Source organism: Apostichopus japonicus, chromosome 20, assembly GCF_037975245.1.
Source record: "Apostichopus japonicus isolate 1M-3 chromosome 20, ASM3797524v1, whole genome shotgun sequence".
Taxonomy (NCBI): Eukaryota; Metazoa; Echinodermata; class Holothuroidea; order Aspidochirotida; family Stichopodidae; genus Apostichopus; species Apostichopus japonicus.
Genome location: NC_092580.1, coordinates 4,363,407 through 4,382,947, shown reverse-complemented (window position 1 = coordinate 4,382,947; position 19,541 = coordinate 4,363,407). Strand labels below are relative to the sequence as shown.

The following is a 19,541-nucleotide window of genomic DNA, read 5'->3' as shown; positions in this document are numbered from 1 at the left end:
TTGTGATTTTGTTAGTCTAGCTGCACCCCATATTTTGATAAAGCCAAAAATGGATTGATTGATCGATTGATGATTATACTACCAATTGATTGATTTGATTGAAGATTGACTGAAAATCAGTAAACAACACTAGCACACACACAACTATCAAAACTTGTAGTTCTGACAAATCATTGTACGACAGGGAGGGCCACTTTTACAGACAGATTCCTTCAGAAACATTGAATTTGTTTACCAATCAAATGTTTGTTTTCTGTAACAAAGCTCATGACCCACCACAAAATCCTGGTCGCCCATTTGTTGAGTCCCTCCTCATACTTTTGGAAGCATACTGAAGAATGATACTGCATTGTGGTGACTATTTTTAAAGACATTAGTAGATCACACCCCATGGAATAAGGTTTGAGTGAAAATAACGAAGCAGGTTAACAGGGATTACGTTTTTACGATGTTTTCATTTTCTAAACCGTTAGAGAAGAGTTTAAACTCATTCAAATGAATTCTCACAAGTGGGGTGACCAGCAAGGGATAACATGCTTGAATGCCCAGTTACATCACAAAAATAGTCCATGAAATACCCGACCATGTTCCTTGGATAACTATACAAAATGGATGCTTCTCACAGCATCGGTGACATCCTAAAATGACCAAAACGATTGACACCAACCTCCAAATCTTGCATCCGAAAGGACATCAGATGATCCATCAGCCTAGCCTTAAACTTAGCAGCGTTCAAGTAACACAAGGAGGTCTCCATATGAAAGACAATGCATTTCGGAGAAACATCAACCTGTAGAAACCAACATGAAAAATGAAGAAAGGTAAAGAACATCAAAGAAAAGCTGCGAGTGCTCGTAACCGAACCTCTCTCCCCTAACAAACAGTTCATGCCATGGGTTCGGGGATAATTTGGTGACAATGTGGCTAACCTGCTTCACAATATGTGAGACCAAAAAACTACAATAGTACTGAGCATTAATATCACCTGTTTTATATTCAAAAAGTAACAAGAAAACGAGCTTCGGCCCGAAAGATTCCTCAGTATATCGTAGGTGATGTCATATCGAATTTAAATCTCTTCCATGCTCAGAAATTTCTGAGAAAAGACAAGTACCAGCAGTGTCTCTACATGCAGTCGACAAATCTATGCTAGAAATACAAATTCTATGACTTCAGGGTGGTAAATTTGGCACGAGGAGGAGGAGGAGGAGGAGGAAGTGAGTCAACAGAGGTGGTGCAGTGCTAAAGCATTACTAATTCTTTTAGGCTAAGGACAAATGTGTGAATGTTGGGATGAGACAGATAAGCAAAGCAGTGAAGTTAATACTTCCTTCACACTAGCTAACTCACATCAAATTATTTTATAGAACTTTGGGACTATAGTTTATAGTCAGTACTGCGACTAGGACACCAAAATTGTCACACCAGTAAAACCTCTTGGTTATGGAATTTGTATCTATCACTGTTGATGCTTCTTCCTACATGAAAACGATTCTTGAGAAGGATTTGAAAAGGCCAAAACCCAGTCTAGGAATAGTTCTTCAACACCTTCATACCAGATATAGGCAATGAAAGCCTGCTCATATTTGCACGATAACTTCTCGCAAAAGTGATTTGTTGTTTTTTTTAAATCAAACAGACTGATGATCTGCTGACTGAACCATGTTAGGTCATAACAGAAAAAAACTTCAAACTTTGAAACAGAACAGTGTACTAGCATACGTATGAGTGAAAAATCGTTTGAAATTTGGGGAGAGGTGTTAGTAGGTAGGTTACATGGTCTGATGTTGCAACTAGTGATTACGTTATGATTCCATTCCAATCTAAACATTTTCTTGCACAGACACTTTGCATAATGCATTAAGAAAAAAGAAAAAAAACATTTTTGGTAACATTCTACTTCAATAATTTAAACTGAGAATACGAGAGTGAATGAACTGTATTTCTCATGGGATTTTTAGAATCAAGAAATGGAACAAAAATGATTTCAAAATTGCAGATTTTAAGCTTAAAGAAGGCGAGAGAACGATTTAACATATATCATTAAAACGAGGCCAATATAGGAATTCGACAGCCGTCTGGACACTCGACAGTTTTACCTTGTATGATTCTTGGTCTAGGAATAGTTCTGATCCATTGATTTTGCCTTCCAGTTTGTAACCAGGGAACTGAACTCTCAATACCAAAACAAAGAAGGAGAACACCAGAGAGAGGAACAGACCTTCCGCAACACCCAGGATGATCACTGCTGAAAAGGTTACAACCCACACAAGCTGAAACCAAAATATTATGATAAAATTACTAGCAAATTTGAATCCCCTTGTAAATCAAGACATTCTGACCCACATAAATCTCTAAAAATAACATTCAAACTTGCTGTTTACATCCCCCTTCCCTCCCCACTCCCACCCCTCCCCCACCACCAACTAAGAATCATCCAAATTTGCAGGTTGCAGTCCCCTCCCCACCCAACCCCCCCCCACTCCCTACATTGTGTCAAACGATTAACCAAATGAAAAAAAAGTACTACCAATAAAGTATAAAATTGTGACCTGATAAGTCTCCATAGCAACAGCCTGTAAGGGGATGGCTGAAATAGCTGCAAAACCATGACAAGAATAAGCCATTGAGAATCAGAAGTTCACTTCATGATTTGAACGATTTGAACCAGAGCGATAAGATACTCACAAAGTCCCAACGGGATTTCTGATAGAGGGATGGTAGGTGTCTGAGCTGATAGAACATCTCCTTTAGAGAAAATATGAGCACCACGGCCAGTGCTGCCTGTTGAAGGTTAAAGAGATTCAAACAATTGATGAACTTTTCGTTTCATGTATTTACTATAATATTATATTTAACCGAGGTCTGCAATTTATATCTCACAAACAGGAATATATACGAATGTATATATATATATATATATATCCAAAAAAAACTAACAGGGAAGGTAGGAAAGGAAACTTGACGAAGACTATATGTACTCATACTCTGTACTAAAAACAGTTGAAACATTGTTCTACCCCCACCCCACCCATATCCACCCCATCCCATCCCCATATCAACCTTCCCCCAACCCCACCCAACACACACAAACCAAAAGGAACTAATATTTAAAGTACATTACAAGATGTAACTACTTTGGTTCAATGAGTCAATTCTCTGGAGATTTTATCCAAAAAACATAAAAGGTATAAACATCTATAACACAGACTACAGAAATCGTCAACCGAACTTGAAGGGAGTGTTGAAGACATGTTATCTTCAAAACAACTAACCTATGACAGCACAACCTACATTCAATATGTTAAATACTTACTTCGTCAAGCAATTGTGAAAAATAATAAGACCGATCCTCAGTGTAATGCCATTGTTATTAAAGTAAGTCATTAATACTACGTTGATACATACATACAAACATGTTCACTCTAACCTTAGGTAGTGGCTCAAAATACCGACCCAATGCCAATATCATTATCAGGACTACCACGCAGTTGATAGCGCTGGTGATCTGTAAAAGGGAAAATTTTAAAAAAAATAACATATTAGAATAGCTAATATATTTCATCAGAAAAAAAATGCCAGTACACATCTAGATACCTACACAACAATTACCACATTGGAAATCCTTATGGTTATGTAATTTCTTAATTTCTATTTTTTAATCAAAATTTCAACTTTTACTATCTTCTGATTTCAACTATTTTCTCTCCTGTCAAATTTTGATACCAATGGTTAAACTTCTTGACTAAAAAATATTATTGACTAAACATTCTGTATCCTCCAACTTAACAAAAGTGGGTGAAGATCCCTTTTTTTGAGTTCCATCCCCCACTCCCGGCACCCCCACTTATGAATTCTTAAAACAGGCCGTGAGCCACAGACATGTTATATCATGAACATCTTAATAACTAAACTGTTATCAACAAAAACCAAAGGTGAAAATTGTAGCTTAAATATCATAGCTATAGGTTGTTTACACACAACAAGACCAATGTACATTAAAACATGGCCAAACTTCTGCTCCAAGCTGCTCCAAGTTATGACAATGTATACCAATTTTGTGTCAAAGTTGTGACTTGTTCTACCTGGGATCTTCCTCCGGCCTTTTCTAAGATCCATATTCTTGAAAGAGACGGCCCCGAGACGTAGCAAAGGAAAAAGGAGGAGATACTGTTTGCAAACCCTGATGCTAGCAGCTCCTGCGGGGGAAATAACAGAGAAAATTGTTAAAGGTATTCACAAGGTGTAAAGTAACCTGCTCCAGACTTTCTCTGTGCTCCACAGTCAACACCATGGTTACAGAGAGCTTATTGATACGTGACCCAATGCTACCATTATGAAGAACTATAGAAGGAAGAAACGATGCAGCTTACAGGTTTAATCTGCTCGCAGAACCTCAAGGATAATAGTACATGTGAACAAACAAACGCAGTGAAACAGTTCTGTGTCGCACACCAAATTTGACCATGTTTCAGGAGCATGGGGGTGTGGGATCGGGGGGGGGGGGGAATTAATAGGATGGGGGTGGAGCCCTTTGTAGAAGATCTTAAATATACCAGAGTATCATATATAATAGGGTTCAACATATGCAATGCACAAAGCATGGGGCATTGTTTGGACCCGTCAAAATCCCCTTGCTGAATGCATCCAAGAAAGTGTGGACTCTAAATTGGGTTGACCCCTAACAACCCACCCTCCTCCCTCCCCCCTTCCTCCTCTGGCCCTTCCCACAGATGTCACCTCTCCTTCCTTTGAGCACTATATGTACCTGGTTCTCATCTATTTTGTAGTCGTGTCTCTCTGCAATGGTCTTCCCAAGGCTGATGTCCACGGCAAAGGTTACCAGGGCAACAGCAAAAGAGTTAGCTAACAAATCTGGAAACAAACTCGGTGATGGAAGCCTTAAATGTGGTATCCTGAGAGGCAGGAGGAAAACATTTGAAATGAATAACACAAAGTAAACTTAGTGCAGAGTGAGTTTTATATTATACTAAATACTGTACTTCCCACCTGATCTTCTAATGTGGAGTGAGTTTTAAATTATACTAAGTACTGTACTTCCCACCTGATCTTCTCATGTGGAGTGAGTTTTATATTATACTAAACACTGTACTTCCCACCTGATCTTCTAATGTGGAGTGAGTTTTAAATTATACTAAATACTGTACTTCCCATCTGATCTTCTAATGTGGAGTGAGTTTTAAATTATACTAAAAAGTGTACTTCCCACCTGATCTTCTAATGTCGAGTGAGTTTTAAATTATACTAAATACTGTACTTTTCATCTGATCTTCTAATGTGGAGTGAGTTTTATATTATACTAAGTACTGTACTTCCCATCTGATCTTCTAATGTGGAGTGAGTTTTAAATTAAACTAAATAGTTTACTTTCCACCTGATCTTCTGATGTGGAACAAGTTTTAAATTATACTAAAAAGTGTACTTTCCACTTGATCTTTTAATGTAGAGTGAGTTTCACGTTGAATATTGAAACTTTATCAATTCACTTTTAGTGATTTCTGATCATAAAGACTGATGGGTGGTGTACAGTGTAGCATCAACGTCATGCAGTTTGAATGGTCAAACTAACCATAGAGCAAAATCAAAGATAGCATCATCTCCTTTGACCGTTAAAAGAACTTTTGTTCCCTTAGCAACGCAAAGTTTACCGTATGCCATCCTTCTACCAAATTTTTTTTCAAACAAAGGCGTCATATGTGACTCTGTACATCACACTCAACGCATGGAACAAAAGACTGGCCAATTACAGTCCAAGTGTTTATACTCTGCGTGCAATGTAAACCAACATTTTCAAATTTTATGGCAATTCCTGTGACACTATCATTCATACAAACCAAACAGTGCTGCATTTTTTTCTTGTAGTCCGACTAATCTCGCCACTTGATTTAAGAATTTCGTTTCAAGCATACATCACGCATAAAATTTGTAACCATCAAACAAGATCACGGTCACCCAGATAATTTCATCGGAACAGCTACATGGTTTATACACGGTTGGGCGGTTTCATCCTAAAATGTTCTGAGCTTGGTAAACGCAGATGAGTGCTACTGGACGACAGTGGCTACATGCAACGACCAGTCACCAGAGCAAATGAAGAAGACAGAATACTAGGGAGGGCAAAGGCTAAGGGAGGGGTGTTTGTTGGGAAGAGGAAACTGCATCATGTCTGGTCAAATATAAGCTTACCCTGTTTCTACTTTGCCAACAACAGCAACACAATAATTATCATCGACCTCCAGAAAGTGGGAAATCAGAGTAAGTACAATCACCTGTAACGAGACAAAGTAAACGGCTGAATTCAAGTGGGTGCCTTAGCAACGACATATCATCTACAAAATTATATAACTTTGGTATGTTTTTATGAAATTCATCACAAAATGACCCCCCCCACCCCCATCCATATCTTAGTCGACCCCTCAAACTCCCTCCTCATCCTTCCTCTACAAGATAACCAATCAAAGATATTAACAAAACCTAGACTCACCTTAACCCCTTCCCCACTGCCAGTCAAACGTTTCCATCTTTCCTTAATACTCAAGCACAGAAGTAATTATTTGGCATTCGATTAATTATCAAAAAAAAAATTCCACACCCCTGCTAGAAACATTACAAGACCAGTTCACCTTTTTTTTTCCTCTCTTATTCCAACATGTACCTTCTTTAAGTGCTTGTTTACTTCTAGTACCCTAGATTTCAGCCATGTCAACATCTAGATGTTTTATAAACTTACCACTATCATATCCATTGGTATTGGTACAGGCAACTGCCTCTTCCATTTCCTGTTCACTAGTGTCATCGTTACCAGGAGGACGAGTCCCACGATGGATAAGATCACGGTGGCCCAGTTGATGTCTGGCAGCGATTTAAAGATACCAATCCAGGACTGACGAGAACAACCACAAAAAGAAAACGCAGGAAGTTTAGTCGTAGACTGATACCTTTGGCATGTTTGACATATGCATCATGAAGAAGGACAGTTGGATAAGAATAAAGCTCTGTGGCTGGTAACCCTTCAACATCACAGCAAAGTACATACAGTATTTATACTGAAGGATTATATACATAAAGCAGCTTAAAGCAGCATTTTGCGTTTGGTCGCCGTTGTCTACTTTATTGACATGTCCATCAAGTTTTTTACACATATCACTCACAAAACAGCAAACTAAGATATTAGCCAAGTTCTTCCCTGCCAACAACGTTAATTGACGAGTAATTAAGGATATTTGCAGATAATGAGAAAAGTGTCCACGACAAATTCCACCGTTAAAATTAATCGCATACAGTTCCCCCAAACCCACTAGTTTGAATTCAACCAATCAGAGATGCAGGTTTAGTTATGAGCCGTTGCTAAAAATAGATTCAAGACTTTGCGTTGGTACAACCAGGGAGTTTTTATGGAACTCCCTGGTACAACTGCCATATAGACTGTTCACAAATCAAGCATGGTGTTGTATTACGTAGGCCTATTGGTCAATGAAGTTCGTAGTGTTTAAATATTCATATTATGGACGAGGTTTATTGGGATCCCAACGGAAAATATCTTGGAGAAAAACAAAGTTGAAAGTGGCAATTTTTCGACTTTTATGCCACCATTTGAAGTAAGATTTAAATAGATAAGCTAGTTATGTATGTCTTTATGGCATAGTGGAGTCAGTGAGGTTGAGAAAAATCATAGAAAAGGACGCAAAATGCTGCTTTAATGTAAGAAAATTACAGCAGAGCTGCAATCAAGGTTCTCGTCAAAACAAATATGCCTTACTCTGATTTTTAGAACCATCCCTGACAATCCTGGTCAAATGCTGATAATCTAGACCAGTTGCTGACCTCCAAGATAGAATGCCTATAGATCCAGGTCAATCCCTGCCTGTTCAATCTACTCCTTGACCACCCAGATCTTGCTCAACAAACTAGATTAGTTTGTGACAAGACAGATCAATTGCTAACAATCTAGACCATTTCCTGGCCTCCCTAGATCGATTCCTGCAGTTCAAGGTCAACGGCTGACCGTTCACACCACTCCTTGTCCACCCAGATCTTTCTCAACAATCTAGAATATTCTGTGACAACACAGATCAATTGCTAAAAATCTAGACCAGTACCTGACCACCTAGATAAATCCCTGGAGATCCAGGTCAATACCTGACAGTTCAAACTACTCCTGGACCAATATGGTCATTCTTAACATTCCTGACGTGTCTGGTTTATCCTTGACAACCCATAACCACTTTTCACAAGTCAAAACCACTACCTGACCAAAGAGACCAATCCCTGCATGACCACCAAGACAGATTCCCTGACCACCAAGACAGATCCCCTGACATACTTGGTCAATGCCTAATAACCGCGACCAGGTAGTTCGCTTACACAGATGTTACCTCAAAGAATGCCAAGGGTTCGGAAGGTCTTGTGAAGGTAACACCTAAAAGCCTTGTGACTTGACTGGTGGCTACTTGAAACGCAGCTCCTGTTGTGAGAGCCTGAATGAAGGACTTCGACAGGTACACAGACACAAAGCCCATATTCAGGAAACCCATAACGCACTATCAAAGAAACGATTGTAAAATACGTTAAAACCGATGACATTCTCATTATGAGGATAAGAAATGATAGGAATTCTGCCTACGTAATCATTTCGAATGAAAATGGTCGTTCACTAAATGATGAACTTTTTCTGTAAGATTCTTAGACGTTTTAGGGCATCTAGTGAAGGGAATTTCATATGTAATGCAAATGGCTACATCTAGTACAAAACTTATGGATGAAATTAACTAGAATAAGACCAGTACGACAGCGCCCGTTGTTGCGTTTGGGTCTGGCTGTAGAATCCCATTTTTGTGCAGTTAGTTTATAAAACTACGAATGGCTGCATTTCACAACCTGGAGATCCAGCATGCTCATGAGACCTTTCAGGTATATGCACGGTTTTACTACATATCATCATCAGTTCACTTCTCTCTCTTTATTTCTAAATGGTCAGCAGTTTAGCCATTGATATTCCATACCATGAATTCCCTTTCATAAGAAATTATAATTGCAATTATAAGCTCAATTGATGAATATGTTTTAACTTTTCCAAATGAAAAAGTTACAGGTTATGAAGACCAAACCTGTATAATGCCGGCCATCAGAGCTATCGTTATGGCTACATCTACAGGATATGGACCAATAGGCTCTGGTGAAGATGTCGTCGTCATGGTAGATGTGGTCGTCATGGATGTTGTCATCAAGCACTCTTTATCAGTGGTATCTTCTAGCAGATTACTATTAACCAATTTTACTACCACATCACCAGTCATTATGGCAGTGACACCAAACCCACCTTTGAATAAAGCAGAATATCTGAGAACAGTTAACACAGTAAATTTGGCAAGAAACTGCATTTTCAATACTTGTAACTATTTATTTGGTTGACTGGCTCGAGCTAATCCGTATTACTATTGTTCTTCTCTTACTTGTTTTTCATGCATGTAAAAGTATTTCCTAATGTTTGCAAATGTTCTCTGTAGATCAAAGGATATGATATGATATAACAATATGAATCGAAAAAAACCAATTTGCTGAAAAGAAGAGGATAAGCACTGATCTGTGGGCGGTACGTATATTGACGGCTTACACATTAAAGGATGACTCTGCATATACTGTTAAAAAAATAACCCACTGCTACCAGTTCCAGGGTTGTGGTTCTGTACCACTTTTACTATTTGAGAAATGACACTTTAAAGGCATTGAAGACTCGCCCCAAACCGTGTGCGGCCATCTGAAAAAGTTAACTTTCTGTTGCTTGCAAGTGACGTTTGGTTCGTGTCGCTACAAAATGCAGACAGTAATGAAACGTGATACCTTGTTATCTTTAGCTGGACCTGAGATGTCGATTGCTGTATCGTTTGTACACTGTGCTGTGGGTACTGACCGCAGCTGTATGTACTGACTGTACACTAGCGTCTAATTACCAACGGTAGCAAGCTGTGTGTGTATTTTATGGGTTCGATGGCAACGTCTAACACTTCTGTTACACCTCATTCGAAACTAGGTCAGATTACCGGCATTAGATGTTTCTTTTTGCGCGAGTCTTCACACCCTTTAAACAGATAATGCCCATCAATTAAAGTGGCTGGAATACATAGTCTAACACATCTGAGACCATAAGGTCACTTCCTCAGGGCAACCCCAAAAACTCTATGGGGAAGCGTAACTCTTTGAAGGCCTCAAAATGACATGTTTTAATACAAAGTGTTCCAAATTTTTCATGGAAATTTTCGGTGTTGAATGTTATCCCAAGATGGTCTACATTGTTTACACGAGGAAGAAAAAGAACACATTTCGACTGAGTTAAATTCGAATTTATAAAACAACCGGCTAACGTTAACATTTAAGCCTCCACTATGGAGCCGATATCATCGTATTTGTGAAGCCTTCATGGAGCATTCCAGTGCTTTGGTATATTTTATAAGGTGAATTACCAGAACAGCATTACCCAGCTGACTCAAATGTTTCCTTTTTTCCTCCTGGACTATGTACATTTCAAGTTTTCCAATGTTGTCTTTTTATATTGAAAGGTAAATCAACACAAGGTCTTCAAATTCAAGACCTACTCAAGTGGTTACTGGTTGAATGTTCATATAAAAAGAAAAAAACATATTTACTCTCCACTCCTTTCACTCTCTCTCTCTCCCTATCTCTGTCTCTCTCTCACACAAAGACATCTCCTTTAGGAAAGCAAACTTGCTTACCCCATGATTGATGATGACAACTTCCCATGAGTATATATATAATGACCGGGAAAAAAGCCACATAGAGACCATAATACGCTGGTAGATGTATCAGGGTAGCAAAGGCCATTCCTGAAATGAGACAGGAGAGAAGTACTGTAAAGAAGCATTGATGATAGACTATATGAATACATACAGTACTTATGTATGATAGACTGCATGAATACATACAGTATTTCTACATGATAGACTGCATGAATACATACAGTATTTCTACATGATAGACTACATGAATACATACAGTATTTCTACATGGTAGACTACATGAATACATACATTAAATACAGCAATTTCTATTTTGAAGGTTTCCATAAAATAATTCTTCACAAGTATACTCCCTACAGTGTATATTCTATCCTGACCACAAGCAAAGTGGTAGCTTTATGCGGTATTAAACATCTTCTAGGGAGTAAGGGGTTATAATGTCAAAATCCTGAGTTACGGTTTCACCAGGAAGGTGTTTGCCTTCCCTATTCAGTGAGCAAGCACCAAGGACTGTAGAAATGTGCATAAGTGGCAGAGGCTGCCAGCAATGAGCCCCACAATACACAGGTACATTGTCTCTGAAAGGCTTACAGTGTTATCAACATCTTCCATTCCTGCACAGGTTGATTTTATGAAAGTTTTGGGCAGAAACTAAAGTTATAAATTTCAAGGAAAGTATCCCCAATGTAGAGGCTTAAGCTTGTGTTCCTAACTTCTTTCGTCTCACATATATACGTCAAATCTAAAGAGACCATTGTCAAAAATCATGACTCAGAGGAATTAACGAAGAAAAATTTTGGCTTCCGGTAAAAACAGCACATGGAGGGAAACAGAAGCCTATTCCACGGCCTGCAAAAAGCAGAGCATTAATTTTAATACTTTTAACGTAATTTGGAAAGCTTGCAAAACTTGAACAAAAGTTCCGATGATTTATGTCTAAATTTCATATTTGCAACCACCACCGTTGCTTACCCTGTGGTATGTTAATAAATGCTATGGTCACTCCGGCTAAAACTTCAGTCAAGAAATGACGTCGATAGTCAAATTGCAGCAGCCAGGTTGCTATGGGGAACCACTTCCTCAGTTGATCTGTCCATGACCACTTCTTGCAGTAACGTGACCATTTGTGCTTCATGCGGTATTGCCATCTCAGCCTCAGATCATTGTTCGGCTTCACGAATGTCTGGATCGTTTGATCATTATATACAGGTCTATTAATTTGGACAGTTTTCATCGTCTCCACGATGCTTCTGTAAGAGAGAAATGATGTACTGACTGAGATAGATTATAGCAAATTTTGATGAGGTACGAAGAGGCAAGAGAACTTTGCATGAAAACCTCATTAAAGAAAAAGAAGCAAGGAGTAAATACAAATCTTTGCAAGATATCAGATCTTGCCAAATATACACTTGTTTCACAGATCAGGTACAATATAATGATGAACTCTACAACTTCAAATACTGTTTAATTGTAGTGAATGTTCACTCAGACTACATTTGTTCTGCTTTTACAAAAGGAACGAAAAATCTGGTTTACTTACATTAACCTGCATGCAACTAAACTGCAGCCTATTCCTTTTACCTCTGTAAGACTTTGATATGTCAGCAACTCAATTTTGCAACCTTACCGGTACTTCTGTATTTACCTTATAAACCAACTACAACTCAAGTATTCGCCTACTTTACAAAGTAGACAACAAAGATTATATGTATTATTCTAAGTCCATTCAACCATGAAACATCAGTGTTCAATCTGCATATTATCGAAAAGTAAAGGGGGGACGAAAGAGCTCTCCAGGCTTTTGATAGTTGACCTTGTAGAGACATGAATGTATTTTTGTGGAACTCAAAGGAGAAATATACCATAGCTTTTTCTGCTTAAAGAATACCGTTTAGCAGTACACTCTTTTCAACAGAAGCAACATGAATACGTGAAAATATTTCTTTCAACCATAAAAATTGATTTAATTGTCACCCATGGCATTCGCCATTTTGTTTGAATTCAGACAGTTCCTGCTTGTTTTGTGACATAAGCGAGCCACGTATCGCACTTAGGCACATTGAACTAACAATTCCTACGCGCTGTGCACAATAACTGAAGCAATGTCTAGTCAAATTTTTCTTCCCAAACACCTTTCCGGGCTCAGGAATTTTGGTAAAAAAGATAACATGGATGCATCTAGACTTGATTGCTATCAAATCGAGCCTCAATACATAGTGGAGGAACTGAGACAACGAGACATGGAGCTTGCTAAATACAGTATATCGCATCTGTGGCCATCACTGGCAGAACTTTACTATGATGTTAGTACTGGCATCACTAGTAACAGTTCTGTGACAGAGGAGCAAGCCTGGTGCTTTGGTGCCGGTTGTCTTTCAACTGGTAACCTTTTCCCTTCAGGAATAACATAATATTGTTTCCCTTCCCTGCTCCTTCCACCCCTTCTCCTGTTTACTCAACCAAATGCTCGGCACTTTGGAATGTTGCACCAAGTTCCGAACAATCTCCGAGAGAAAGTGTACAATTCATATATGTGCTGAGAGGGGAAATGTTTAACTTACAATGTGGCTCGCTGATGTCATATTTGAAGCGCCCTCGTTACATAATGGCAGCCGACACAGTAGGTGTGAAAAAAAGGATTAGAAAATTCCTGGAAATTCAGGGAAAGGTATAGTTTTGACTAGTTATTTCACATACGGTGTAGAATATTAGTCTCTACCATGAGGTCACTGCAGAACCCAAGGGATTATTTCTCCTTGAATCTGTCCTGTGCATGAATTCTTCAGAACAGATAGAAGGGTCCAACAATTCATTTGAATGACCTGAAGTTACTGTACCTCACTTGACCTAAAGTGACCTGCCCTGACCTGAGTTCAAGTACTATCATTTTGTGTTTTATTTAAAGAAAAGTTCTAAAAAGAATAATTGGGGACAAAAAAGAAGTTACATGTATGATAGTAGTGATATTTTTTACTATTTTTACTGCTTATGTCATCATTTGATTTCTTTTGTGTGAAAACCACAATAGGTTTGAAGCTGGCATGGATAGTGTGTAATAAAGTATGTCATCAGTAACACTTTGTGACCAGATTTAAAGTATTATCACAGCCATGTCTATTCACAATATCCGCCAGATCAATTTATCATGTAATGAACATTGAGATGTCTCATTGGTTAATTGTTGGCTGAGATAAGATGTTGTTAAGATATAAAAATGTTAGAAGCCCATTTCGACACTAACTGATTTGGCAGTTTTTACATTTATAGTAAAACTGGTCAACCAACATTGATGTTGATATAGTCTGAGAATGGTACAATTAACACCGTTTCCAAAGCATGTGATAACAATAAACTACAGAATTATTCATCATTTCTTTCGAACTCTCATCCCCTAAACATATGATACAGAACTCTAATGGCCGCATTGCCCTGCATTTAGCATCTGGGCAGTTCCGTAAACTAGTAAACCTTTTCACCAAAACTTAAAAAACGTTGAATCATTACATGTAGGGTATCAGATGAAAGCTAAAACTCTGAAGTTTCATAATATTTAGCTAATTTTCACAGAACACATTGTTTCCAGGCAGAATAAGGTGTGTATTAGTCAACCGAAAAAATTTCAAATTTGCTTAATAAAAATCACCCCAAAACAAAATGCCTATTTTTGCCTGTGTATCTTCAGTAGAATAAATATTCTTAGATTTGCTGAAGTGATATAATATATAGATTCAGTTGACAAACAGATAAAGTTGCAGGGATTTTCAGTTTTCTGAGAATAACTTTTTTTACAAATGTAAATTGTCATGTGTACGTCCGTCACAGAAAAATCACATATTTTCAAATTTCATACAGAAGGAAGTACCCAGATTTCAAGACATCTACAATTCAATGCACATTTTGAACACTCAATAACTACATAATGTGCATTTAATCCCTAGGATTTTATTTTTTCAGAAAATGCTGTGACAGACGTACGTATTTTCGTACGTCCGTCACGTACGTCCGTCACGCGTACGTCCGTCACATTATTTTTGTTTAGATAAACAATGTATTTTAACATGTTTATCACTACATTACCTCTGAATTTAATAATCAAACCCATTAAGTCATTAACACAGATATTAGGTAGTTTTGTGGTTGCTTCATTAGCATAAATGTAGTGGTATGCAAACATTGCATACTTCAGTGTCAACTAGCATGTATATTTGTGTTATTGGTTAGCACTTGGCAAGATATCAAAGAAATGGCATGGTATTGAACCACATGTTCAGTATGCTATTGTCTACATTGATATTTAAAATTTCATCTAAAAGCCTTTTGTTCACATTAGAAAACACACAGAGGGGATCCGACCAAATCATATGGCCCCTGCTCGAGATCAACATCCTAGTGTAAATACTATCCTTCTCAGGGTCAGACCGTGACATGTTGGTCCCCTGTTCTGGGGGATATCAGTTCCAGAGTGTGAACACTCGGGGACCAAGGTGACCGAAGATCAAGGCAAACAAACTACATAACACCATGCCTGTTCCACTCACTATTAGGCAAACTAACCATGGACATATATGGAACTATTAGCTACAAACTATTTGTTTGTGTACAACATTGTTTCTTGCAGTTCTGCCATTTATCCTTCCCTCTGACCATGAGGTTTCCTTTCGATATCCAACATACTGTATACATATTACACTGTGTTCAACTAGATTTGAGTAAATACTGTAAATCAGTTTTAGAAGGAAGATTGTCTGAGAGTCATCAAGAACTGTTATTGCAATTGTTAGTATTTGTTAAGTGCTGTAGTATGCATGTTATTGTTTTGATGTAATTTGTTCTACATTTGCTTTAGGTTCATTACTGTTTGTGTTGGGTTTCAGGTATCATTATGTGGAAAAAAAGTTAATTTTGAACCACATTTGCTCATAGTTTTATGTTGGTGGACATAGTTACCAGATGGTTCTTCCTTAACTTCACAGTGTTTGTGTGTATTACCTTTATAAATGTTTCATAGTTGCTATACTAACCAAGGGTGTGCTGCTGTATCTCTGTATGTTGACATGAGAATGTTAAGAACTATTGCCAGTAAATGCTCTCATAGCTATTCAGCAATACTGCTGAATAGCTATTTGTAGTATGCACACCCTGGTTATAACACTGACTTCACTTCAGTCTTGTTATAACAGTGTTATAACACTGACTTCTTTCTCCCACTTTCACCTCTATCTTGAATCATTATATATACATTGCATGCAGAAGTTAGTGACACTCATCTTTATTAGAAATTTGCCATACACTTTGTGCATTTGCACTTTTGTGAGAGTCACCATACAAATATTGTAACTTCCTCTTCATTGACTCAGAGTGGGAAATCAGAGCTGGAGCATGAGTTCAAGTGTGAACACTATAGGAGATTTTGGAAACATATTTGTGGTTAAATTGTCAACACAGGACTAAGAACAGGGTATCCAATGTGAACACAGCCTAAGAGCTCCTGAAGCAATACAACACAATGTATCACACATCTGAAGTTCTGAATTTCTTGTTTGCTGAAATGTGCTGTTACAGTATATCATCCATACAGAAGCTTGCAGTACATGTATTTTAATAAAAAAAAATTGTCAAGTAAATAAACAGGGTGTGAAGAAAAGTGAAAGAAATATGGTTTGGTGCTCATACTGTACCATCTTAATGTTAATAGAGACCCATTACTCTGACCCACTAGAGAACTTCAACTCCCTAGGGGTCTAACATCTGTATTGTTTGAAATGATGCACACACAATTTTAAATGAGTTTACCATTGATGATTTGCATAAAATTTAAAGGGAAATATAGATTTCCAATAGAATAGAAATTTTGTGAGAGGGTAAACCTTCTTTTCACTATTACTTTTACCTAAGTTGTTCCATTAGCCACAAGTTAATGAGCTGCATTATTGTGTACATCTGTCAACAATGGAAACTCTGGGTGAAGCTCTGTCACAAATTAAAATTTTAGGGATACCAAGTAGCACTTTTGTTTGTGACGGACGTACATTTACTATATAATTTCACACGTGTACGTCCGTCACAAAAATTTGTACGTCCGTCACAGAGGAATTTTTGAATATATTGCAGGGAAGTGATAAAGGTTTCAACTGCTTGTTTACTGATATGTGTAGTTAAGAGTCTTCTTCATAACATGTATAGTAGTTTTAAATTGCATCCCATCCCAATTCACAGAAATTTTCAAAAGAAAATTACGATCTGAAAAAGTCACTTTCTCTGGGTACGTCCGTCACAGGGAGGTTTTTTGAGTATTTTTGTAGTTTATTTAGATGGACAAGGAATGAAACTCCATACAAGAATAGTACAAGGTAGATGTTCCATAAAACCCAAATGAAAAGTTATCTCCTATATATAGCCATTGAGATATGGATCAACAAACTGTCCGAAATGTACGTCCGACTTTACGGAATTGCCCATCTTTGAAGTACGACTGGTAGATTTACTGTAAACTTTCAGCTCAAAATTTCTGCGGTTGGGTTAGGCTCCCATTAGGATATAGGCGAAGCCAGCTTCAAACCTTTTCTTCCATAAAGATATATTATTGTGTGGCCAACGTCGGAAGCACCTGAAGTTCTATGATTAACAACAGTATGGGCACTATGTTCTTTTAAAGAATAGCGGTGATTACGATCTTGCTGATTTTTCAGTGGTTTAGCTTTATCCTGAGGCTATGTGATTTCATCGATGGTTTGACCAGATTCCACCAGAAATAGAAAGAGTTATCAGACCTGTCAACTCTCCCGGTTTTACCGGGAGACTCCCGGTTTTTACCCGAATCTCTCGGCCTCGCGGTTTCATATTCTATTCTCCCGGTTTTTTAATGTTTCATCACTTGCGAAATTTCTGAAAATAGCCAACAGTTAGTCCTATGGCGTAATAAGTGTAATCTAAAAATAGATTGACTGTTTATAAACACGTTACGACTGACACAGTGCTGTGCGGGACTCTCAACCAATATCAGGCTGCTTTGTCAGTTCTCAGACTTCGCCCAATGTCGTTATTGTACGTTGGCCTTGGTCAAGTCCTGAATACAGTACAGTAGTACGGCGTGCACTGTGCATATGCCATGGTGCACAAGTTTAATAAACACAAGTTGTCACTTGTTTGTATATGCGGCGTACCGAATGTGTGCAGTTTGCATGTAGGCTACTTGTATACGACAAAAAACAGTTAAGTTCTATGCTGGCACACACTTTACCTGCGTCCTCTTCGATGCCAGGTGAATATCACTTCTTAAACTACGATTTAAGAAACGGCTGTTTCAAACATCTCACTAATTCTTTCGGCGACTTAAATCCCTATTCATTGAGCACAATAGCATAACCTGCGTATAAACTCTTACAGGGATTATACGAGGTGTCTACGCGGCAATTTGTTTGTCAACGATTTTATACGCGATTGTACTTGTTTATACATCTTTATACAATCCTGTGCGCGTACACATGTCCAGTTATACATGAGCGGTACTGTAGACTATTTATTTAGGAGTATTTATATAATTTCAGTTGAAAATTACCAACCTCCCTATTTTTCCCTTATTCTCCCGGTTTTTTGGCCCTGAAAAATTTAATTCTCCCTATTTTGGGGTCAAACAGGTTGACAGGTCTGAGTTATACTTGTAAAGGTTGACAGTCAAACTGCTCAAAGCACAGAAACGTTCCCTAACTACATCTTGAATTGTTCAAAATTAACTGTATAAATCTGCTAAAAATGGTGGATAATCAATGAAAGTGTCTCCAAACATGGAATTGATATTTCCTGCTTCACTGTATCAATTGTTGCTGTTTCTGTTAAAGCTTTGTACATTAAACTTGCAATTGAAAAGGTGGGATCAATTAGTGGTCGCCGTGTCACTGTGAATAGACGTACCATTGCGAACTAGGTGTGCAGTGTGTGCAGTTCATTTTCTACTGTTTCATATGAACACAACCTATTATCTCACAGTGGACAAATTAGAAAGCATGTTTATCTGTGTAATTGTGTTAGTTCGTACGATTGCACACTAAATATGTCATTTCTAGTGATTTCATACGAAATAGAATTCGTACACACATACTGAACACCTAGTTTGTATACGTTTAACAACAAAGAAGTGGCGACCATTAATGGAGTTGAACCAAAAGGTGTTTACAATCTGAATTATGAACATGAAAACTACTGTATCAATCTACAGCTACATCTGTATAGCAAGCACACTATGGGAATTTAGGGGACATGCAAAGTTACGGTATAGGCCTAGGCCTAAAACCAAACTAAATATCATTTGAAATGTCAATTCACAGAAGGAAGAATGATGCTCCTCTCATTTTTTGTCAAGCTGGTAAAGAGGGTTCAAACGATCGTCCATAATATGAAATGTGCGTGCATTGCATTTCTGTTTAATTCTGGGGCATTTCGATGAACCTGTTGCCAAGGTTGACCTTGCATTAACCTCACAATATGCTACAGTATAACTTAAGAATAGGCCTGAGCCTACAGTAACCTATAGTAGTACATAGCCTACAAATGCAATAAACGAGTGAACTCATTACCAACGACCTTCGGGATCACTGCTGCCTTCTGCCAACTATTATTGCTGTCGGTGGCCCGCGTATATTCTCTATCCGAACGAGCAGTGGCGGGCCCACTGCTACTGCAAACCCGGAAGTGTTGTTCAGATGGCTTCTGGCCAAAGCATTTACACAATTATAGTGCCACTCAATATAGACTATTGCGTTAATGTTC

General features: G+C 38.1%; 1 protein-coding gene across 4 annotated transcripts in view; it reads right to left on the bottom strand.

The window, feature by feature from the left end:
- Window positions 1-19,541, bottom strand: part of LOC139962176 (prestin-like) — a 25,615-nt gene extending 6,074 nt beyond the window's left edge. For 3 of the 4 annotated variants that reach the window (XM_071962148.1, XM_071962150.1, XM_071962151.1), the window contains exons 1-13: window positions 19,349-19,541; window positions 11,748-12,025; window positions 10,752-10,862; window positions 9,129-9,340; window positions 8,397-8,561; window positions 6,752-6,904; window positions 6,208-6,290; window positions 4,769-4,916; window positions 4,086-4,199; window positions 3,431-3,508; window positions 2,689-2,784; window positions 2,100-2,273; window positions 668-790 (exon numbers count right to left, since the gene is read on the bottom strand). In XM_071962148.1, the coding sequence (XP_071818249.1) occupies window positions 668-790; window positions 2,100-2,273; window positions 2,689-2,784; window positions 3,431-3,508; window positions 4,086-4,199; window positions 4,769-4,916; window positions 6,208-6,290; window positions 6,752-6,904; window positions 8,397-8,561; window positions 9,129-9,340; window positions 10,752-10,862; window positions 11,748-12,009 (1,719 nt within the window). In that variant the 5' untranslated portion in view covers window positions 12,010-12,025; window positions 19,349-19,541. Of the gene's footprint in view, window positions 1-667; window positions 791-2,099; window positions 2,274-2,688; window positions 2,785-3,430; window positions 3,509-4,085; window positions 4,200-4,768; window positions 4,917-6,207; window positions 6,291-6,751; window positions 6,905-8,396; window positions 8,562-9,128; window positions 9,341-10,751; window positions 10,863-11,747; window positions 12,026-12,315; window positions 12,644-19,348 lie in introns of those variants that run through there. The other variant, XM_071962149.1, reaches the window with a different exon arrangement.